The sequence below is a fragment of the Calonectris borealis genome, chromosome 3, assembly GCF_964195595.1.
Source record: "Calonectris borealis chromosome 3, bCalBor7.hap1.2, whole genome shotgun sequence".
NCBI lineage: Eukaryota > Metazoa > Chordata > Aves > Procellariiformes > Procellariidae > Calonectris > Calonectris borealis.
In genome coordinates, this window is record NC_134314.1 from 98,721,090 (window position 1) to 98,745,352 (window position 24,263).

The 24,263-nt window shown below is 36.3% G+C and overlaps 1 protein-coding gene across 5 annotated transcripts in view; it reads left to right on the top strand.

Annotated features, from left to right (window-relative positions):
- The window catches only part of SRBD1 (S1 RNA binding domain 1), a 132,522-nt gene that overhangs the window by 87,841 nt on the left and 20,418 nt on the right, over positions 1-24,263 (top strand). For all 5 annotated transcript variants that reach the window (XM_075146873.1, XM_075146876.1, XM_075146877.1 and 2 more), the window contains one exon: positions 23,527-23,633. In XM_075146873.1, the coding sequence (XP_075002974.1) occupies positions 23,527-23,633 (107 nt within the window). The remainder of the gene's footprint in view (positions 1-23,526; positions 23,634-24,263) is intronic.

The window sequence follows — 24,263 nt, forward strand, 5'->3', positions numbered from 1 at the left end:
ATATTATAATGATAAAATTGATTAAACTATGACCATAGTGAAAGCATCTCTCTAGTGTCCAAAGCCAGGTAAAAGTGGCAGTGGGGATGTGAATCACTTGCTTTGAATGTGTGTGTGTGGGGGGGGGGGTGTCAAGTTGAACATCACAAGTGTAAATATTATTTGTTAGTGGAATTCCATAGTCACTGCTTGCTGTGCAGCGGTCATCTGTTGCATCTGTTGTTTTGGTTTCATGAATTAACAGTATATTCATTTGACTCATAAGGCAAAATACAAATATTATTGTACTTTTGAGTGATTCCATGTGAGTTCATAGCATAGCAGCTGTTGATTTGATATCCAAAAATCTGGAATGAGCAATAAATTTGTATTCACCTTCAGTAGGAGACCATAAGCGGCAATTAAAATTCTGATGATATTTTAAACCCATAAATGGTTTGTTAATATGTATGGTTCTAGTGGTAGATATTATGTAAAAGAACAACTTGGTATGTTTTGCACTGAAATACATAAAATAATTATTCTTATTTAGTTTGAACAAATATCAAATTATGAAATGCTGCAAGAACTCTTTCATAGGTTCACTTGAGCTATGGATTTCTTTTTCTCAGTAACTGTTTACTATAAAATGTAAGTATTTGATAAAAATCCCACATTTTATGTTTAAGTTGTGGTGGAGTGTTAGTGTACATATTTGTTTAAATATAGGAACTGTGATCAAATTTTTCCTCTCTCCTTAAAGTAAGATCAACTTAAATTAAGGTAGGATGAATTTAAGTTAGTATTGCTGTTCCTCATAATAATCCTGAGAGCTATGTCATTCAATAGATATCACCGAAAATCGTAGTCTCTTTTCACTAAGAGACAATATAACATGCAAGGTATCTCTGATGTTTTGTAATTTGTTGCTTTTCAGATTTTTATCTTGCTAGTAACACTTTTTCTAACAGACGGTTTTGAAAAAATCATTTTAGAAACTAAAGTCATGTTTCGCTAGACAGTGATTAATATCTGTGACCTTTATTTTTGGATCAGGAACATAAATATACACTTTTTTCTGTGTCAGTCATTGTCTAAGATTTCATCTTTGTTCTGCTTTCCATTACATACCATGAATTATATGAAATTAATTTAATCGCTACTCCAAACAGAAATTAAATGTGCCCTAATCCAGAGTTACGTTGTTTGCTTTTACAACTGTAAGTCATAAGTAATTAATTTTCCTTGGAAAATTAATTCACTTACCATTCCCAGTAGCATCATATGTTGACACAGGGTTATAGATAGTTTAATATTTTTGTTCAGCATGTTGGCCTCAACTTTGGAAGACCTTAAAGCAAAACAAATTCAAATTTACTCAACTGTATATAATTCAGGGTTATTTAAAGTGAATGTTGTCTTTATTGCTGTCAACCAGCTGATGATGATGATTCTAAAATTATATTCAGTCTTCCAGAAAACTAATGTCTGTGGACAGATGTAAGTTATTTCTTTACAAAAAAAAAAAATAGTTTCACGTCAGACATTTGGATAACATGGCCACTGGAATGCCATCAGTAGTAGAAAAATTTAGCTCCTCAGAGAACATAACTATACATTACAAAGCCTTGGGCTAGAGGCAATTTTTTTTCAACATGCCTTATGTTGCTTGAGATACATGACTCATGTAGGTGACTCATTATTCCTGTTGCACTCAGAAATTTCTAAATTAACTTAATTTGGAACATTGTTTTGTTTCCTATATTTTCATGTACAGAAGGGCAGCTCGTTGCAGCACAAAAGGGGAGCACGGACACTTGCGTGGGTGGCCCTGCTGCCCACAGCTGACTGTCCTTCAGAGATGGCATTGAGTAGCGTGGGCCACAAGTCTTCCGGAATGAGAGAGGCAGCTTTTAAGTCTAATCTTTCAAGTTTGCCAGGAGGACCTTTTTTTTTCCTCTGTGCAGCTCCATAAAACATGGTGTTTATTACTTTGGTTTATTTTTATTTATTTAAGTCTCCCGGGTGAAACTCCAGTGACGGCAGTGTTGCAGTTCAAACAAGCAAGGCTTATTTTATAAATGTCCCTTTGTGGGTTGGTGGCTGCATTTTGCCTGAATCCAGGGGGGTTGGTATCAGTGGCGTTTAATTTAGAATTTTGGGGGTGGAAAGTAGAAATTGACATTAAATTCCAGTGTAAAGTTACTGCTAGATCAGGCATAAAAATATTATTGCATTAGCAATCACAGGAAGAAAATAAACTATGAGCGCATTGACAATATACAGCAGTATGGCAGACTTGTGTAAAATAGAGCAGTAAATGGAAGAAAACACTTTTTCAGATGCTTTTTTTCACCACAACACGTTTTTATCAAGTAGAGAGTGTACAGAAAAGTATTCTACTAATAGAATTAGGTCCTACTAATAGTGCCAGCAAAGGTAAATTCATCTGTACATAGCAAAATTGTGTATAGAGAAATATTATCACACGTCTTATACAGTCTTTTATACATATATGCATGTATATGCAACATCAATGAATGTGTTGACAGAGATCTTCATTAAATTCTGCATCTGTTAACTTTCAAATTCAATTCTTTTGAGTTTCCTGGTTCTACGTAAGACACTTAATGCTACTATGTGTGTCTTTTAATGTAACAGGTCTCAGTAGGTATTGCTAGCTGTTTCATTATTATGGCTTAATTACTTTCAAAAGGCTTCACCATGATATTTAAAAATACAAAATCTCCTGCAAAGAAAACATCAGTCTGGTGAACTGAGTTTGGCCACATACTTCTCCTTGACAGTCACATATGTTACTGAAACTGCATCCTGCCTCCTGCACTGGGCTGTTCATGTCTTCCTTACCTGGGCTGTCATTTTTAACAAAGTGTAACTCTTGCCGAGCCTGCAAAAGTTGTTAATTTCGTCATTTTCGCCTACTCTGTGATATAGTGTACCTTCCATCTCAGCAAAATGAGAAGCAAGCACCAGCTCTATCCTTTTATCCTTTTTTTGCAGGAGCTTGTGCTGATTACGCATACGAGCAGCAGGCTCAGAGCACCCTGCCCCAGCGTATCAGCATTCTCGTCACAGTTACCTTCTGTGGTACTGTTATCTATGTAATGTATGTAAAAATGGTGTTGTGTATAAAATATTTTGGGAGCCAACCAAAAGCTGTTGCTGTTCTTACAAGTTTCTTGGCAGAGGGGGGTTGTGTTTCTTTTGGGAATATTCCCATTCATTTTATGATGACAGTGATTATCTAAATTTGCAAGAAAAATGAAGTTAAAATAATTATTGTTTAAAAAAAATCTGCAGAAACTATTTCTTCAGGCAAAATTTATATTTTGAGCTCGACTGTAGTTTTGAATTAGATAATTCAGAGTTGGCACTAATTCTGAAAAAAACATTGAGCTATAAAGTACAATAGGAAAAAGCCCAAGAAGCATGAACAAATGCGTACAGTGTCTCCTAATGTAAGTGCCTGGCTCTTTGGAGGCCACCAAGAAGTCTACAGTGATTGACGTGCATTCTGGCGAAGCTTTTCGGCCTCCCCCCCCTGCAACAGTGTTGAAGTCAGTCAAAGTGTATAGACAAAGCTGAGTGAATACCAGTTTCCCCAGTACAGGGGCTATTTTTTCAGGAAGTCTAACTCAAACCAGATGTTTTGCTTAGACCTAGAGTTTGTTGCTGCCAAGCATCTCATCAGAGGTCAGAGTTCTGGGCTCAGGGCCCTGCTAGAATTCTTTCACAAATTGCTATTCGGTGAGGTTTTAATCCTAATGGAAAGAATAATGTGCTTGTAAAATCTGCAGTTATTACAAACACAGTATACATATTGTGGACTTCAAATGACTACATATTTCATTCCCATAAACAGGGAATGCAGATGAATGCAGTCTGTAATAGTTTTAGACATTCAAACTTAAACCAAGTATATAGTTTATACTACTGTTAACCATTTGCATTCTTAACACTCCTGTAAAATGAATAGTAATCTTGACTAACGATTGGCAGCTTGAAACAAAACAAAACGAAAAAACCTCCAGCACATTTTGACTTGTAAGCTGTTTGCTGAAGTAAATAGGAAACTTTATGCTTTTGAGAATGCTCAAAAAACACTCTGCTTGCTAAGGCACTAGGTTTGGCACAGTTTGTTTCTTTCCTTCTTTCCTTTTTTCTGTCTCAGTTTTTAAATAGTTTGGAAGCAACATTTTATGCTCAAGTTAATCTTACTTTGACTATTTCTTCATACAGCTAAGTATTCATCCCCAAAACCTCAGAGTAAACTGTATATATTCCAGCTTACTTAAAAACAAATGCTGGTGATACAAAGTGATAAGAACAAGAACTAGTGATGGCAAATCTCACTCTGTCGTCTTGTTGGAAGCATTATTGATAAACTTCTGCTGTGATTCTACTGAAGTGAAGTTTGAGTGTAAGAAAAAAAACTCAGGCAACTTTGCTAGGGTGCTGCAGCCTGCAGCTGAAGAAATGCAGCTTGATATAGTATGAAGATTGAGATTTTGGACATCAGAAATTAATATGCTATACTGCTATAGGAAACAGTGCTACAGTGTGACATTGGATGATGTAACTGATAGTATGGTGAGGCTATAGTGATGAGTTGTTAGAGTTTTATGTTGTGTAGCATCTTAGTTTTCAGCAAACACTGCTGAACAATGGTATCTGTTATTTTCCAACTTTGATAACTCTTCAAACTTTTAAGTCTTATAAATATGTTCAGCTATATTTAATATAACTATGCTGCTTCATCTCATTCCAATTTGTGAATCTTATGTAACTCATAAATGTGTTTTCATTTTCATGAAAAGTGTAACTTATGAAAAAGGTGGTGTCTGAAAAGAGTTAATGTTATCTCGTTCACGTGATGATCATAAGTCAGTGATAGTCATGCTGGGAAGGAGGTAAATATGTACAAGGCAATATGTCTACCTTAATACTCTAAACGTTGAGACATGCTGAGGTGTTCATCTAGTGTGCAATTTATTCTTTCTTTTTTTTTTTATTATTTGATAAGAAAACTGCGTAATGAATGCTGATGTTACAGTACAGGTGTTACCTTTCTGGGGGGAGGGCGGGGGGGAAATCTTTTAAATACTGGTATAACTCTTCAGTAAGCCTCCCTACTGGCTAAATTTGTTTCACAGCATTGAATATAGAGATTTGTGAAATAAATCAGTGCTACATCAGTCTGGTTATTCAATAAGAAGTTGATGAAGCTGGTATTTGGGCAGCAAACTAATTTTCAGAGATAGTATGCATTTTTCAGAAAATAGAAAAAATAGCTTTTTTCCTGCTATATTCTTAAAAAAAAAAAGGAGAATGTGGCTAAAGTGGTGCTACTAAGCTGCTTTTCCATTATAGTGCACGCTTGTATAAGTAATATTTTCCCCTTGGTTTACTGAGTAAAAATGACTTAGGTTTGGATGTACAGAACTGAATTAGAAAACTTGAGTTCCTTTGGTGGGTAGATAATAAATTTTAACTTTGTTCTGTTAGAATCGGCATTTTGATTAACTGAGACTTTGTTGTTGTTGTTGTTTAATAAACACATAAAACCTCATAAAGACATACTATTTTTATTGCAAGTTGGGTTATTTTGGTGCAAGCTGCTGCCTCAAGGTGGGAAAACGAATATTAAACATGGATTGAAATTAATATGTACAACCTAATCATTCAGATGCAATAAAAAAAAGTGGAGACAAACTGCAATCTTATAAGCTTCTTCATATTAATGAGTGTCCATTTGCCAATAATTCTGTCATTTGTAACTTGAATCATTCATCACCCTTGCAAATGGTTCTTTCAAGACGTTATTTGCAATTTTGTCTTGTGTTTTTGTCCTTGATGTTGTGAAAATGACCGTCTACTGTTACAGGAATGAAAAGAGATCTCATTCAAACATCTTTTGTGTTTCCACTTTCAGTGAAAAATGTTTTTCAAACCTGCAGCTGGTTATTTCTGCAGGAGTTCCCACTTATATTCAGGTTTGATTGACATTTTGAAATGGCAGCTTTTCATGAAAAGCTGTTAACTTGTAGAATTTGGTTATGGTACTAAGACAGACTGACTTTGTTCTACTGTTGGGGCCTGTCCAACCTAAACACAACCCTGCATCTGAATTTAATAGTGCTACTCAGCACAGGGAGTGTGAGCTTTTTTCTTTTCTTTTTTTTTTTTTTAACACTGGTGTTTCTGATGTGTTTTTGAACCCGACCTGATAGGTACTCATCCTGATATCTTTTCTGTCAGTAATTGGGTTAATTGGCATTCTCCTCCTTTCTCCCTCTCCTGGGCTAGCAGGTTGTGCTGGGTTGTGCTTCCATAATTTGAGTGATGGAATATATTTTCATTTTACGTTATGAAAATAAGTGGAAAATGTTTTTTAATGACTGTACAAATACTACAGTGTCTGACTTAAGATAAAAGTGACTATCTACAGCCTTTATTACTATTTATTTTTGATGTTTTGGACGTGAGGGCAAGCTTATGGTATTAACAAATATTCTGAGCAATGATTACTGATTTAATTTCTAGTCAAAAACTGAGAAAGCAGTGCATAACATAATTATTCTGCCCTCTTCTTTACCGACTCGGTCTTTAATATTGAATGGGATGTTGAATGTTGAAAATGGGAAAGGGAGACATTATGCAAAATCAATTACCCTCTGCGTTTCTTGCCAAGCTTCTAAATAAGGATATAAAAGTACCCATACACATAAGCTGAGAGGAAGAGGAGTATTTTTAACTCTGAAACAGATTACTATTTACATAAGGGAACTGCAAAAAGGAGAGACCCAAGCATCCCAGCATCCGTCACTGATGTCTACTGTTGTTTTACTCGAGCGTGAGAAGTAAAACACGGGAAATATTTGGGGGTTTCTACAGGTTAACTGTACAGTCCTATAAGAGTAAATTTGTATAATTTGTATGAGGGAGCATTTGAGTCTTTTTTTATGAGGTGAATAATAGTGTCATTGACTACAAGTGATTGTCCATCGTTGAGCTGCTGATTGATTAAAGAACTTATTTTCTGCATACCAGAGTTAGAATTTCTGATCAGCTATTCTCTTAGCTAGCTAATTACTTTTATAAAAAGCTTCTCTATAGATTTTCACCTACCCATGGTGATATGCAAATTGATATACTCATCCAACCCCATGCCACCGTAGTTTGTGTAGGATGCTGAGATGGTAATGTAAAATATGTCCTGCTTATGCTGTCTCTGCAAATGTCTCCTGTCATTTGTGATATGGCACTGGTACAGCCACATTTTGGTTAATATTAAAAACCATGTGTGTTCTTGCTATGAAATAAAATATGATTTGCTTGATCCTTTTCTTTAAAATGATCTAGACTAAGTCAAAGTGAATGTTTTCTCAGATGCCGGTTCTGTAGCTTCTAAATTTTAAAACGAGTTTTTGAGTACCAACCAGAAGATAAATTTTATGTTGATGAACCAACGTTTGCAGTTCTGTCCTGTAATTTTGAATGAATGCTTGCGAGCTTCATGTGAGCTTTCAAAGTAAAAGTGAAAGCGTCCTAGTTGTCACCCAGACGTTACTGTTAAAAACTAATACACGCCATCGCTATTCCTCCAAGCAAAGACAGGATACATGGGTACAAGCTTTTCAGTATACCCTTAAGGTCACTGTGAAATACTAGACCAATTGAATTAAATGGCAAACTGCCCACTGACTTTAAATGGAGCCAGGATTTTGCCCTTTAACTCTATCAAGCCCTAAGGGCAAGCAGATTTCATTCTTAAAAGACCAAACATGGCAGCGTTTCAAAGGAAAGTTGAGCTGTTGTGAAGTTTTGACCCAAACTGTGCAAAATGCAGAGGACAGTACGGGGACCTTGAACTGCACTTGGAAGTACAAGGGGAACAGGTAGATGGCTACTGCCCTCTTGGATGCAGTGGAAGGTGGTTACCATTTTGAAATGCTGTCTTCTGTGTCCTTTCTGTAGGAAAACATCCTTTTCATGTATTATTGATTGCAAATGAACATTCTTTGTTTAAAAATGGGTAGGAGAATACAGAGAGCAGGAGAGCCTAACCAATGTGCCACTGCTTCACACTGTCCCATGCAGAGTAAAACAGGTTGGACTTTTCTTATGACTTTCCCAGCAATAGGACTAAACATTTAAAATTAATACTACTTTTTTTTTTTACTACATATTTAATGGTAACTTTTTGTGGTATTCCTTCTTTAGCATTCTGTGGTGAATTCTCAATAATGTGTATGGTCATTTCATATGGTGTCCTTTTTTCTAAAGGATCTGTTAAGACAGAATGTTTATCAGTAAATTAAGGACTGAAACATAAGAATGATTTGCTGTCACAGAAATCTTGGATTGAAAGATAAAACTTGAAAGAAAAATACTCATTTCAACCAGATAAGCATACATTTAGCGTCTTCAAACTCACTTGTTTTACAAGAGCAAGTGTAATACTTATTTGCAGTGGTATAAGTACTATATATTATTATTAAAGAGCAAAATGAAAATTCTTCGGTGAGCCTGGACTTTTTCTGCCACATTTATCTGGGCACAAGATTTAAGCATCCTTAACTTTTTTCCTCTCTAATTCACTATTTTAAGTTTTCATACTTTTTTTCAATTTGACTTCCTCAGCTTGCATAGAAATGCTGCTGTGAATCAAGATTCTCAGGCCTGTTCGCTCCCTTAAGATTAGGAGCAAATCGCTATTTGCTCCTTAAAATTAGACATCATGAAACATTAAAGTAGGTGGGCTGATAATCTGGATATTCTTTCTAAGTATTAAAACCTTCCGCATCTGTTTGGGTATTTTTTCCCTCACCTTTTATTCCTGCTGTGTAGTCGTCCTTCATTTCATTTTAATTTGGCTGATGGATGCAACTATATATTACTGAACTGGAGGGGGGAAGTTAAGGAAATGTTATTTCCATTATGTCCTCCTAAATTTCTGTCTCTTCAGTGGAAGAGGTTTATATCAGGGACGGGTCCCACTCATTCCTAAATTATAGTGAAACACTACTTTTAATCTTAGGCTGTTCTAAAGCAGCGTTCCTAAACATGCTCTCTGTCTTGTCTTCTCAGAAAATGTAAGTTGGCAGGGTTGCCTGCTCTCTTCTGTCTCTGCAACTGCTTCTCTCTACGGTGGTGTAGTAAAGCCATGTTGATGAATGTTAGGTATATATGGTATGATGAATGAATATGTTAGGGATATCTCAGGTAAATCTGGTTTTGCCATAGCTTTTCCATACTTACCTGAGGGCCATTGTTAGAAGTACTTTACTCTGAGTAGCACTGTTAAAGAACCCAGGTATTTTGCTGAAAACACTGTAAGTGTGGGTAAGAAGGGTAATGGTAGAGATTTTGGCCTGAAGTGTGGGCAAAACAGTATGTCCGTGATCTTTATTTTCATAGCATTCCTTCCCTCTGTGTACACATCATCAGACTTTCTGTTTTATCACATCCTGAGATCTGATCCTATGTTGCTATTACTAGGTACCATATAATTTCTCAGCTCTATTTAGTAAGCCACTATGCTTCTTCCATAATCTTTTCTGAAAACCAGTGTCCCAAGTAAATGGCATATCTTAATGTGTTGTGGGGTTTAGTTTTTCAGGGCTTTGGGAAGAAGTGCGCTAAGGCTTCTCTCTCTTTGAGTGTCTGCATCCTGAATTTCAGAGAGACCTTTCAGAATGGCTTTTTTATCGGGGGGGGGGTGTGTTGCCTTTTTTCTTCCAGTCATGAAATGCGAGGTACATAACTAAGACAAATTGATTAATATATAAATGATTTAAAGATGCTTTATGAAACCATTGACTCAGTTGGAAATGAGAGTGAGTTCTGGGCAAGTTCAATAGTCTTCTGAAAAAGCCAGTGTGGATTTACATTCCTGATATCTGAAGAGACAGCAAGCTGGAACTGGACTCTATTAGAACACTCTTGTATGTGACAAAGGAATTTTGTTGCTAAAATTTCAGGCTTTTGTGTAACAATGTAATTTTTGCATAGCAATCTGTTTGCAGAATTTGTGCTTCTTCTGGGTTAGTAGCTGTTGGAAATGTTATAGTACTGCAGCTCTCCAGGAGAACCCTTTCAGTGGCTAATACTTGCAGACAGAATTGCAGATTGAGAAAATGCAGATTGTAGTGCAATGAGGTGCAGCGTGTGCAGATGGGAAGAGAAAGAGGAAGAAATTAAACTCTCCTGAAAAATCTGAATCATGAGGTATCCATTTCTTTTCTGAGGCATTAGAATCAAATGATGGAGAAGACTGAAAGTACTTAAAGAAGATATCTGTGCATAAGCCATCATGAAGAACGTTATCAGTTGTAGCTTCTTGTTTGTTCCAAGCATAAATTTCAAAATGGCTAATGTGGCTAGGAGCATTTTGTCTTCCTTTGAGATACATTTTCAAGAGGAACTTATTATTTCTTTCATGTGATGTCACATAATGTAGAGTCTATGTGCAGTGCTCTCTTCTCATTTTCCTAACTATCCGTATTTCCATATACTTTGCACCAGGTTTCCATACCTCATACCTAGCGGTCATTGGTATGCATATAACTTGAACCATTTGGATGTTGGTTTCCAGTTCTCTTTTAGAAGTATACATGCAATAATAAAAATCTGCTCCTCATAAATCCCATCTGACTTAAAATTAAAAAACAAAACAAAACAAACCGAAGTGCAGGCCATTTTTAGTTTTTCCACATACCTGTTTTACAAAGTCAGTATCTTAGGAATATACTTCACTGAAACAATTTCAGAGCCATTCATCCTATTTGGTTATGCATGTAAGGTGATCTAGTTGATGTTGCTAGCAGTTAAGTAGCAGCAGGAGAACTTGGGATCAGTTTTTGAAGACATTTTTTCCCACTGCTAGGATTTGACTGCATCTGTGGTATTAAATAGTTTTGTTTTCCAACTTCTTGTCCAGACCTTAAATCTGTTAGTCTGAGAGGATAGCGTAGTTGCATCTAAAATCTTGATTCCTTCTTGAAAATAACTTATTTTTTGAGGGCAGCTTTAATTTTTATTACTGAACTGGGCATATGAGCACTTCCTCTGGAATAGGATGTGACGGATTCAGTTACAGCACTTTTGTTACTCTAGCTGTGATAACTAAGACAATTGCTTAATGAGAAGTGGTTATTAGCTTCTAAAGCGAAGGGTATTAGAGCTATGTTTTGTATCATGCTATTGATGCATGGGACAACTCAAAACAAAGATAGGAAAACATTTGTAAGCTGACCCTGGACCATGCAATCAGAGAACATAGTGATCAGTGCATGAACATCATAGAACACGGAGAGGTAAAATGTGTGCTGTTTGCTTCTGGGTAATGATGCACAGGTTGCAGACAGGAAATGAAGAATTGTAGTCCGTTCTTTTTCATTTACTACTACTTTGGTTTAAGAGAAATTCTTGTGGTTTTGATTTATCATCTGTAAAACTGGGACTGTTTTCAGGTACCTATATCTCAATAGTGTGAAGTTTAAAGGTTTTGCAATGTGTGTGTATGTGTAGCTGTGGCAGGGGAGGTTATTGCTGTTCTAATTTCACAATATCCTAGCAAAACCAGAACTGTTACTGTAAGGAAATATCTCCCAGAAGTTCTGTCACCTACAGGTCAAAGTAGTCTGAATAAGTACACCAAAACCAAAAGTCACCACTTTGTATCTCTGTACTACCAGTTATGTATTTTCTGCCACTGGAAGTTTGGGAGAAGTTAAGAGTACTTTTGCAGTTTTATGAAAGGACTTCAGAATTTTTGACAACGCACTACTCTAATGTGCAGATTTCCTAGGCTCTTAGGGGCAGGATCTAGGGAATCAAAAAGTGGTAGCTAGAGATTTAGTTCAGTGACTGGTTTGCTCTTAGTTACAGGATGAGTAACTGGAAAAACACCATGTGTATTCTTGTATATGGCAGCTACTTGGTATGTCTTTTCAGGTTGTCGAATACCCCAGACCCCAAATCTAAACCTCTTTAAAAGGTTGTGTTCAATTACTGGTAACTTTTTAAAAAAAAAAATTAATTGAATGACTTTGGGTTTTACTTTCCATCCTCAAAACCTTCAACTCTGTTTACATGCTCCCAACTGAAATGGTCTCATATCCTAAAGAAGACCGAATTAGAGTCAATTCAGCTTTTTTCATTGCTAATGATAGTGAGGCACAAATCATAGAACTTCATATAACTGGATCCTATGTCTTTCGTGATGGGCAAAGTCATATGCATGTTATTTCAAACTAGTAGCATATTCTAATGATGTCTAGTCCTAATTATATTTATACTGTAAAACGTTCAGAAATTTTTGTCTTTCAGAGGCTGTATTCAAAAGGCTAACAGAAATGAAAATAGAACTCAAATGAAGACAGAAGCCTATTAAGCAGATCACCTCAAATGAATTCCTTATGTACATGTAGAATTATTCATATATGTAAATGTTTAGAAAGGAATATTGAAACACTGAATTCCTGATTCAGCTAAAACCTTTCAATATTTATGTCTGTTTTAAAACAGAAAATGATATTGTTGAATGTAGATTTTAAATCTATCAGAACTGTGTGTGTTCCAACTGTGGCTTATGAACTTGAGAGCTTTGCTATGGTAGAAAACTAGCAAGCTGAGATTTGATAAGCTTCCACATCATCTCTGAACTCTGATTTCTGTTGTGACATGGTGCTAACCCCTTTTCAGAATTGCAGCTAGCCCTGATCTGCTGAAAGCATTATATCCTTGCCTGTGTGAGTCACAAAGCAAGTGTCTTCTGTCTGGCACTGAAATGTACCTGAAGTCAGAGCAGTCTGAATATTGCAATTAAAACACCCTTGTATAACTTTTTTTTAACCTGCACATCAAATGTTTTGGTTTTGTGTTTGTTTGTTTTTTTAATTAATTCTTAGGACGTGGGCTGGCTAGGGTTTTTTTTGTTTTGTTTTAAATAAGCTAAGCTAACAAAAGAAGAGGAAATTGTTCTGGCTTTGTGATGGAAGAGCATTCCAGGCAGCACAGAACCACCAATGCTATTACTTTTTAGGCTGCATTTTCCTTTTCACATTCTTGACTGCCTGTGTTTTTAAAGGGTTAAAAATAGAGTGGTTTTCTGAAACTTTTCCTCTAATGGAGCTTCATATTTTGTCTTCCTTGAACTTTTCTTAGTTTTTACAATCATATGAAAAGCTAATTATTTTTGTTGTTCTAAGTCTACCGAACTGTCTACCATAGTTACCGAAAAGTTCCAATCTCGTACTAGATTCTCTTTAATTGACTGAATCCTGCCAACACTTAAGCATATGTTCAATATTGAAGTGGCTTATCAGTAAACTTTGATAGGTCTTTGTTGCAGTTGAGTAAACTTAGAAGTGTGTATTTGCAGGATTGCTGTTGGATGCAAGAATTACCTTTGAACCTCAGGTGGTACACACCAAATCTTTATGTGGCTGAGACCTCCATCCTTACATTGCTCTGAGATGAGTTTGCAGACTGGGAATGGCATTAGCTGTCCATGTATCCTTCTTTTGCATCCGAGGGTAGAAATTGCTTGGGCCAGAGTTAGTGATGATGACTTGCTAGGCATAGCTGTCTTCCTCATCTTGCCATGATTTGGATTAACTCTGCTCCTTGCATCAGCCTAGACGCCATGTGCTGTAGACCTCACCACAAGACTTGCACTTGAGCTTCCTTGCCAAGCTTTATGTGTTCCAGAAGGTGAAGCTTGGCCATAGCTGATCTAAGGTGTCTCAGTTGTCTAATTTCTGATCAGAGCAGCTTCTGCCTAGTGTGAGGAAAAGTCCAAAGCTTGATGCCTTAATCTAGGTTATTTAGAAGAACAACTGTCTTATGGTGTTCTTAAAATACAAATTCAATACAGAAAGGAACATCCAATAATAAAGATACTTTTTTCATATTTAAAAATTCTGGATTCTTGTAATATAAATAATAATTTGCCAAAGCAGACACACATTGAATAAGCCTATCTAATCATTTGGTTGATCCATCTGGTATCTCATCTCTAAACTCCCAGTCCTGCAAAGCACAGATAAAACTTCTATTGAACTTCTGTCCTTAATTAATGTAGTGGGACACCAACCAGTGATTTCAATGGAGCAGGCCTTGATTCTGCATTGCTCTTCACGTTGTTCTGCAAATGGAGGGAGGCAGACATAAGTGCTGCAAAATCAGAGATGGTTTTAATTCCCTTCTTGCTCAATGATACACCAGCTCGCAGTTGTAAATGTTTGTACAAATAGAGAACTCTGTTCCCCCTACCTTACAAACTTTAGCAAAACCAAACCTGAGGCAGTACAGTTGCGTTTTGGACTAAATACTTTTATAATTCATCAACATCTGGTTTTAAAATGTTCGTTTCTAGGAGTTTCTAAACGATTAAATCTTAAGTTCTCAAATACTTTATTTCTTTATGATTTCCCAAGCTTGCCTAAAACTTGTTTTGGTTAAGCTTTAGATCCTTTATGAAAAAAAGATTTTGCAAGGGAAATAGAGGTCAATCTTTAAAATTAATGATGCCGTAATCTGCTATCAGATTACACATTTGCAATTCATATTCATATATGCAATAGTTGAAAGCTCTAATTTTGTAATTACCTTGTAAACTTTGTAAGTCAGGAATAGTAGTGCAATGATTATTTACAAATCTTCCGCTAGAGAATACCTAAGAAAACTTTGTCTTCCAAGCAAGTTTTATTAATTTGTTGCACTACAAAATTTTATATTATGTTGTATGTTTACAAATAATTTAAACACTATATTTTTGTAATGTTTTAAATAAGCCTTCTGAAGGAATTTCCAGACCCTAAATAAGGCTACAAATCACAGCGTCTGTCAGGGATACTGGGAAAATAAGTGCTCTTTGATTTGTGCTTTTCCCTCCTAACTGCTGAGATCTTATTTGTTTTAAAAAAAAAAATTATATTGCAAGAGTACTCAATTGCTATTTCCATGTACAGGGTAGTACATGCATTATTCTTGTTTATGCCATTCTACTAGTTTGTTCTGATTTCTCACTTTTTATGTTATGCTAATCACTTTAGGAGTAACAATCATATACTGTCATTAGTGATGGTGGTTCTGAAGTGTTGCTTGGTTTTGAGAATGAGAGGAATGTTGGTGTTCTTGCTCACTTATAAAAATTGTCATTGAGAACTTAATTTTTTAGTGCTGACAAGTTAGTGCAGCTAATTTATTATTCAGTCCTGTCAACTTTTCAACCTCCAATGTGCAAACATTTTGCTTGTGCTATATATGTAATAAGAAAAGTACTAAATATACATTTTAATGCAAATTTTGTTAAGCTTAGTGCAAAGCAGATTTTTAAAAAGGCACAAACTTACTACATCATAGAGATTTTTTTTTGTCAATTAATTATTTATTCTTTTGCTTTAAATATAACTTGCTGTTATATGTAATAAGTGGTGGTGAAATTGGTTTCAGTTATCAAAGATGTGAATGCCACAATGGATGCTTATGTACCCCCTCCTGTCAAATCCATAAACACTGGTACTGAACAAACTTCTGTTTTCTCACATTTCCTGGTTTTCTGTCAGCTTTCAGTCTTCCATGAGTCATTCAATAAACACTACCCTTGGTGACTTTTTTGAGTTGCCATATGTCAATCAAAATGAAGCACATGCTTTTCAGTAAGCAGAGAGAATAAGCTTGCTTTATTTAAGTTTGACACTGTCTTCTGCAGGCCAGTGTCTTGCATTTTGTTTCATTCCTAGCTTATTTTTGCCTTTAGCTGTGCAGTGGAAGAGGTTGGGGATGCAGGGGGGAGGAGTGCCCGATGAAAGCAAAGGAGGAGCCAAATAGAAGAGAGGGAGAGAACTGAAGAGCAGGATTTGAAAGTGTTCTTTAAGCATATTCAATTTGAACTGATCTGCTTTTTTAAAAAAAAAAGGGGGGGGGGGGAGGGGGGCAGAGGGTTGAGGAAAGTCAAGTTACTTAAAAGCTTTTTCCAGCAAGTGTTTCAGGAGGTGGTGTCACATTAAATAATTTTTTTTTTCCCTCTTAGTTGTATCATGACTAATTCTATTGGTGTGAGATTAAAAAACCGCTGAATGTCATTGCGCAAGAAGTTGCTTATTAGACATCTAGGATATGATAAAACACGTATCAACTGTACAAATCTTTCCTTTCTAGAAATACCCTTAAATGAATTTGCATTTTTGTTGTAGTTTTTAATAATGTTGCAAGTACCACATTCCTCATTAGAGATGGGTGAGATGAACCCTGACTCATCTTCAGTGGAGCTGGAAGAAGTGTGTCTATTTATATAGACTTTTACCAAGCTCCTCACATCTCCTAGGGGCTCCCCTTGCTCTGAGGTGGAACTTTATATCCAGGAGCTGCTGTTCCTCAGCTGTCTGCTGCAGGGGGATGGATGGTTGCTGACTTCAGAATTCCCGCAGATAACCAGACTCACCTGGGCTTCATGAATTCTGTCTCGTCCCTCTAGAAATGTTCTATTCCTTCTCCCTCTATCAGTGTAATCTTTTTCTTCCTCTTATCCTTCAGCACTTTTCATGAAAATCCCCAGCTGAATTTGTTGCCTTTCAGCCATGTGATCTATGAAATTCTACTCCTGATGGTCCTTGCTTTATCCTTCTGTAGTATTGCAGGGTAGAGCTTTAACAGCCCCAAAATGAAACTTACTGAAATTGAAATCTAGGCTTTCCACCTAGCAGTTTGGGTGATCAGCTTTGCTACTAATTGGAAAAAGAAAATGTCCCACTGAAATCTCCAGGAGTTATGCAGTTGATTGTAATTGCAGTACAGATTCCTGCCCCTTAGTCGCATAACAATATGCGTTGGAGAAAACTGGTACCTGCTCTGGAAAGAGGAAGATGTTTTTGGATATATGTCGTTTTCTGCTAGCTTGTTCATGTCAAAGAAGTTAGCTGTAGAAATCAGACATATTAGCAATGGATTTGAATTTGTGTAACAAGCTTAGCAGTGTTACTGCTTCTGTTAGGACACAAGCACAAGTAAATATAAGATCAATTCCAGCAACTTGCAAGTGACTTGAAGCATTTACATGATCAAGTGTGGATTTTTGTTTTCTTTTTTTAATGTCAGAGCTGACAGACTTTGTTTTTGTTTTATCATTTTTGTTGAAAATATAAATCCATTTCTCTCTCTTGGGATATTTCAGTGATAGTAATATGCTGTTAAAATAAACAGAATTTGGATTTTTGAAAACAAGAAATGAGTCAGAGTTAAGTACATAGGATAACAATATATCCTATAACAATATAACATTTGGAGAAACCACAAACAATCTTCAAAAGAAATTCTTGAAGTTAGGTCCTTTTATCAAACATCAGAGGGATAAGCTTGTTTTCTTAGAATCTAACTGAAAGGGATTTTCCAGAGGATGCTAGAGATTAAAACTCCCCCCTGAACTTTCCAATGTTTCCACCTGACATGTAAAGTGCATTTTTAATTTTTTTTCTAATTGTGCACGTGAAAAGGTACTTATCAATAGACTATTTGTGCTACATTAGTCCTGCTGTACTTAAGAGCTGGTCCTGAATGCATTTTGCTTTTGTGGTTTCACAAGCATTTGAAATGCAGCTGATTGTATGTAGGCCACAGCACTAGTAGAGAATGTTTTTCACTTTTTAAAATTTTAAAACACATTTCCATAGATTGAATTCTGTAAAATAATATAGTTTTGAACTTTGCTTAGGATGTGTCGTCCCACCTAATTTCTCATTCAGTAAATGTCATTCAGGCTGAACAGTTACACCACTTTTTAAAGAGGAAAAAGTATTTTTTCAGGAGGCATGTTGGCTAGTCTCACATGCCAATATTAAAATTCATGGATACAGAAGTTAATGGTAGGTACCAACAAAATAATGTTTTATGAGGTGTTAGAAGTGTTTCAGGACTTACTTGAAGACAGAAAAAATTAAATTGCATTTACTTCATTGAATGTTGACTTTTGGATTCAAAGGACAAGTGAGGTATAACTTGATCAAAAACCAAGACAGATTGTCTGATGTGCAGCTAGGTCTTATTTAGGATGAATGTTGATCTTTTTATAATACTATAATGCCGAGCCTGGGTCAAGAACCTGCAGGTTGCTGCCCAGACTTGAGAACTCTTCTCCTCCCCACTGCTTTGTGACCAGCATCATTAGGTCATGTCTGCATTACGTTTGTGGGCTCTGCAGGGTACGAATAATTATTCTTCAGCTGCGTTGGAAGGTGCCTTGCTTGGCTCTTGGGCATTGTAAAGTAGTAGCGATGCACAGGCTGGTCGTGTCAATGTCTACTAATGTCTGTAAACGTAAAATAATAAGTAGTTAATAATTGCTGTGTGTAGCAGTAGAATTTTAAGCTGTTTGAATTTCTCTCTCAGAGAGACATGCAATGTTTTATGAAATTATTATTTTTATAGGGTACCAGCAAAAGGTTACCAAATGCATTATAGTGTATTGGTTAAGTATTTGTGGGGTTTTTTTAGGTTGCCAAAGGTAAGCTTAGAGTTGTAATTTACTACCATGTAAAAGCTTCCGGTTAGGGTTGTCCTAGTCTAGCGCAAGTTATCTAGTGTTTAGTGTGTTCGGTCAGGCAAAGTTGGTCAATCTGCTGACTGACCATCTATGCTTATGCAGATTGACAAAGTACAGCCTCCGGGCTTCATGTGAACAGTGGTTCTTTGACTTGATAATTTTGTTATGCTGATGACAAATGTATTTTTACAGTGTCTGTACTGGTATACTGCTACAAATAACTGAGCTGAGAGGCTATTTAAAAAACTGCCTTCCTTTTGTGTACATCAACAGGTTTTTGAAATTGGAAAATGGCTTTCAATTACAGTTGTAGTAGCACCCTCTCAAGGAACAGATAGTTTTTTGATAATGTTAATTACTTCCAGTGAGTGTTCGTAGCTCTTGAAATCGAGTGAAACAACAATCCTTGCTCTCTGCTTCGTACCATGTAAAAAGAAAAGATAGCTGAAGTATTGGGGGATACAATAATAGGACAAAACTATAATGTGCATAATAGGTTTTTTTAAACACTGTTCTTTAGTGTTAAACATTCTGTGCTGTGTTTAATGAAAGTACATGAAATGAAGTTATATTGTTTGGGTTTTTTTTTTTAGCATGGGTTTGCAGAATGCTGGTTTTAAAACATGCAATATAGTATTCTTTTTCTGGTAATTTTAACAAATTTACCACAGACTAATTTGAGCGGTAATGATGATCAGAAATCAAAATAGCAGCCCTTTATTTTCTTCCAGGTACATGAATGTAAGTAACATTGGAGATATTTGGGATACTCTTTATAAAAATATTAGAAAAATGTATTGTTTGAATTTCATTTATTAGTCAGTTACAATTATTTACTGTAGCAGTTTCAATTGATCAAGTAATTTAATTTTATGTGTCTTGATCCCTGGCTCACTTGATAATTCCTTAGAAAACAAATACTCAAATACGGTTACAATGCCTGATATTTCTAAGGGCAGGTTAGTTTCTATAGTGCTCCTCACAAAAAACTCAAACCAAACAGATGTCTAAATACTTCCTAATGCTATCCATGAAGCAAGGTGGCTTTGTTTTCTGGACGGTTATGATAAATGAAAGTTTGCAGATTTGCAGTGGACATCCTGCAGTTTGTGGCAAGTCCCGTATTTCTGCTGGCCTTAGTTTCCATAAATTGGGGGGAATCAATCCTTTTTATTGCTTGGAGATCATTATACAAAATGAAGTCTTCTGCTCCAGATCTACTATTCCAGCAGTGAATATTTTAATGGTCATCATTTCTGAGTATCTTTTTAATAAAACCTTAGTGATTTATTTGGGTGGTAAATTCAAGATGACGTTTGAAAATCACTCCAAAGGTCATGCCCCTAGCTGTTGGGGCATCTTTTGTGCTTGACTCTGAGGAAGCTCCTGGTAGGAATGGTTCAGCTGGCTGAGGGACCTAGTTTCTTCTGGTTTTGTAAGGGGAGTTGTGGGGGCAGTTGTGGTATTTGTTCCACAGATAAAGACAGTTAATAAATAAGAGTATTCTGATTAAAAAGAAAAGACAATACTTTACTGTTTTAGTGGGGACACCCTCATGCATAGGGGTGCATTCAGAGTTAGTGTTAATATGAAAATGTTTTATTTAGAAGAATTTGCAGGGGATCAGCTGATGCGACCATGTTGGTGTGTGGAGGGGTTGTAGGAGGCTGTGCAGCATAAAATTCTGCATAAGCACACTTTGAAAGTAGCCTTGCATATTGGACTTGGGCTTTATTTGTGCAGGTTATATTCTGATGCGCTTAATGCAACAGTTGAGAGGGTTTCCTGTCTTTACAGACCAGTTGTAGCGAGTGAGTAGTATGGAGTATGGGTGCTTCTAGTAGTGTCTGAATAATCTGATACCACCCAGTACATATATATCGTACATAAAAGTATATAGTATCATCTAACCTCTGATATTTGAGAAGGTGAGTGAAATTTTTGGAAGACGGGAAAATGCACTGCGCTTTAAACCTTTCTGAAGTGTAACCTGTTAGCAGTAGGAAGTCTTGACGATGATATTGGGATAATAATGTTTTTAATTAACTACTTTTAGAAACAAAATTCATAACACTTCTCTGTGCTTTGCACCAATGTAAAGAGGGATGTAGAAATTTCTTCATGATAGCAAAAGGAAACTGATGGTCAGTAGCTGTACCTTGGAGGCAGCTTTGCCATCTGGAAAGTTTTCCTAGTGTTTGCAACTTAACATCATTCACTAGTTGAATGTATTTTACTTCTGTGAGGTATGGGTAGCTTAGGGATTGTTTTAGCCATGCTGTTTTGTGCTTATCCTGTGATGTCTATTCAAAGTGGAACGACTGTTATGTGTTGGAGTAGTAAAGAACAACTTGTGCGTGTCTTGTTTTGTTTTTTTAATGGTGACTGGCAAGCAGCAATAAAGGTAAAAGATGCAAATCATCTTTGAGAGACTTGAGAACTCCTTGTCTTCCTGGCAAAAAAAAATTAAACAGTTGAACATCACAGTTTTTCCAAAATGTGTGTGTTCTGTCACCTGAATTTTACACAAACTATTGCATCTGCAAAATTAAATCTTCAGGTGCCAACTTCGCATTTGAGACTGAGGTTTTGTGAGCACTGATCTTTCTTCCACTGGTAGAGTTATTTCAGGACACTTTGCTTTTGGTTGCGATGTAGCCTTTCCTGGCTTGGCGGGGATTACAGTTGACTGAATTGCTATCTAAGTTCACTGTCAGCAGACTGGAAATAAAGCTTCTGCTGACTCAAGTCTCATCCAAAGAACTGCTTAGAAAGATTAGGCCAAATCTGTGGATTACCTTCTTTGCTACACCCGATGCTATAAGACATTGTAGAGACGATGATGAATGTCTCAGTTTTGAATCACCTAACTGCGTGTTATTCCTTCTGAAGAATGATCATCTTCTTTAGGAATGAGACTGAAACAGCAGTCTACCCCAATCTCTGCCATAGGCCCTACTCTATATTCAGAGTAGCTATTTTGGACCACACTTTTTTTAGAGGTGACCAAGAACTGCTACAGTTAAGGGAACTTGTTAATGGAACTTGTGAAACTATATGATAATCAACTTCCAAGTACCTTGGAGTCAGTAGCCTTTCCTAAAAGCGACGGAAATTTTGAGTATTCTGCTTTTTTTTTTTCCTTTTGCCTTCCTCCATCATAATGAAAATAATTGTTAAATTAGTATCTTTATTTTATTAAATTTTTAATTTGTGGTTCATCATGGAAAATCTAGCCCAGTATTTGGCAGCTCTGCTTGGCAAAGAAGAGAAAAAGTGGGTGTTATTTCTGAACAGTTTTATTCTGGTTCTTGTACTGTGTTATATAAACGCATCCTTGCATGAGCATGTGTGAGCGCTAGAAGCCTCTAGCTCTAGTACATACCTGGCTGATGGCAGGAGGAGGGAATATATAGAACATCCTCGCTGAGAGAAGCTGCATCTTCAAAAAGTCAGAAAAATAGAAACATAAGACTTCTTTTTAGGGTGTGGTTTTTTGTTTATATCTCTTTATTCAGGAAAGAAGCCATTGTGTTATAGTAGCAACACGTTAGTAAGTAGAAACTGGCATTTGATCTGCAAAGTGTACAAGTAAGCTTTGTGCTTGTAAGGCCAAGACTGTGTGCAAATGCAAGTATTTATGCATGTACGTGGCTTTTTGCATGCAAACTTTATATGGGAGGAGTAATATTGGCAAAATTTGCACTTCCTGTTTGTAAGTAACTTTATTATGTATCACATCATGAAAATACATCACTTTACCATTACCTGAAATGAGGGGGCTATGAAATACATTGCCATGAGTTTTACGATTGTTTCAGTTATTAACCACTACTTGGTGAACTACTATTAACCACTACTTGGTGAATATTAGTCGATTGGGATTGGTACTGTTGGCATGTTAAATTTAACGATGAAATCTTTACAAGATCTGAATGGCTTAGAAGGTAAAACAAAGTAGTGGATGAAGTGTTTGGTGTCTTGGCTCGGATCCAGCTTGATGTCCTAAATGTATGCATCACAAAACCACAACAGATCAACCCAGATTTACAAGAGTGACGTGTAAGAGCCCTGAAGCTAAGCCGACATAGTGATTGAATTAGCTCCTGCATTTAGAGAGGCTTCTCCCTCCAGGTCAGACTTCTAAGCACTGACGGGCTTGTGTGGGAACTAAAAGTTATAGATTGAAGTACGCCTACATTGTGGAGGAAAAGAAATCTTAGAGCTTCAGAATTTTTATCTTTGACAAGTGTGACTGATTTGCTTTTGGGGGGCGGGGGGAAGGGGTAACACTATGAACAATAATGGAAAACCTGGAAGAATTTCCATTAGTAGTGCTTCGGTCAAGGACCTGCCAATCTTCCCAGAAGTATCTGTTCAAAATCTGAAACATTTTGTTGCTGCAAGGCTGATATGTACCCTATGTATTGCCCACCCTCATACAATACCTGGCTTGTTCTTGTAGTAAGTAGCAACTGTACTGTAGTGTGATGCTCATAAATAGGACAATTTTGCCAACATTTGTGTGTGCAGGTGCAAAAGTACAGCATTTGTGATCTTTTCTCCTTATTTTTAAAATCTTGTCTTATTTTTAATAAACTGATATTATAGGTAAATAAATATCAGATTTAGGACGAGACATAGTGGATGTACAGAAGCATTACTCCTTTTGAGTAATCATTATGTGTTTCATATAGCTTTGTTTTTACATTATGCAGGGAAATAGTTATTAAACAAAAAAATACAGTAATGTGAAGTGTGTCTTATTCTAGGGATTTGTATCACGACAAAAATGTTGCAAAAAGGTACTGGAGACGTGTTAAAAATATGTTCTACAATTTATGTTTTTAACTGGTACCCTCACATAAGATACTGATAAGTTCCAGCAACTATTTTATTAATGTTAGCATTGTGTGCAGTTCTTATTTATGTACGCTTCAATATTTCAGTAACCCGATATCTCCATTTTTGTTTCTCAGCATGATGTATCACAGACTTTGCTCAAAGCAACTCTGGACAGTGTGGTTGAAGAGTGTGTCAGCTTTGTAGGAGTTGATATTAACATCTGCTCAGAAATACTATTAAGGTGAGTCAAACATTTTCCTATTCCAGTAATTACATGGCTCTGGATCACAGAGTCTCTGTTTAGTCTGCCATCTGACTCAAGCTCAGCTGGAGCAAATGGCTCTTGTGTTAAACTGCCAATTACATGAAAATGACACATTAAGACAGTATTTCACTGGATCATTAAGAGTCAGTTTTTCAGGGCATGTGTGATTCTCCAGGGTAAAACTATTCTTCGGAGATAAACAGATATTTAAAAATTTTGAACCAACACTGCAATTTTAGAAAAACTTGATATAATTAATTTGTATTTTGACACTGAGAAAGGGATTTTCAAATGTACTTTCTGTCTCTTAGAAGGTATTTTTATAGGTACTGCTAAGTGGAACAGGTTGTAAAAGTTGGGTGAGGAAAGGAGAAAAGGAAAGATTTAAGGGGAAACTGCTGAAAAATTTATCCCTTTTTACTGATTTTTTTTAAGTAATTATGCCATATTTACTTGGAAAATATTCTGGATTTTATTTCTCTTGGTTAGAAATTAAAAGCTCAATCTCTCTTTGAGTGGGTAGAATTGAGAATTGTTTAGCTGAGCAGCCTCCCAGAAGAGGAAAGTGTTGCTGTCTTCCTCTATAGTAGGAGGGGAAGAAAAACA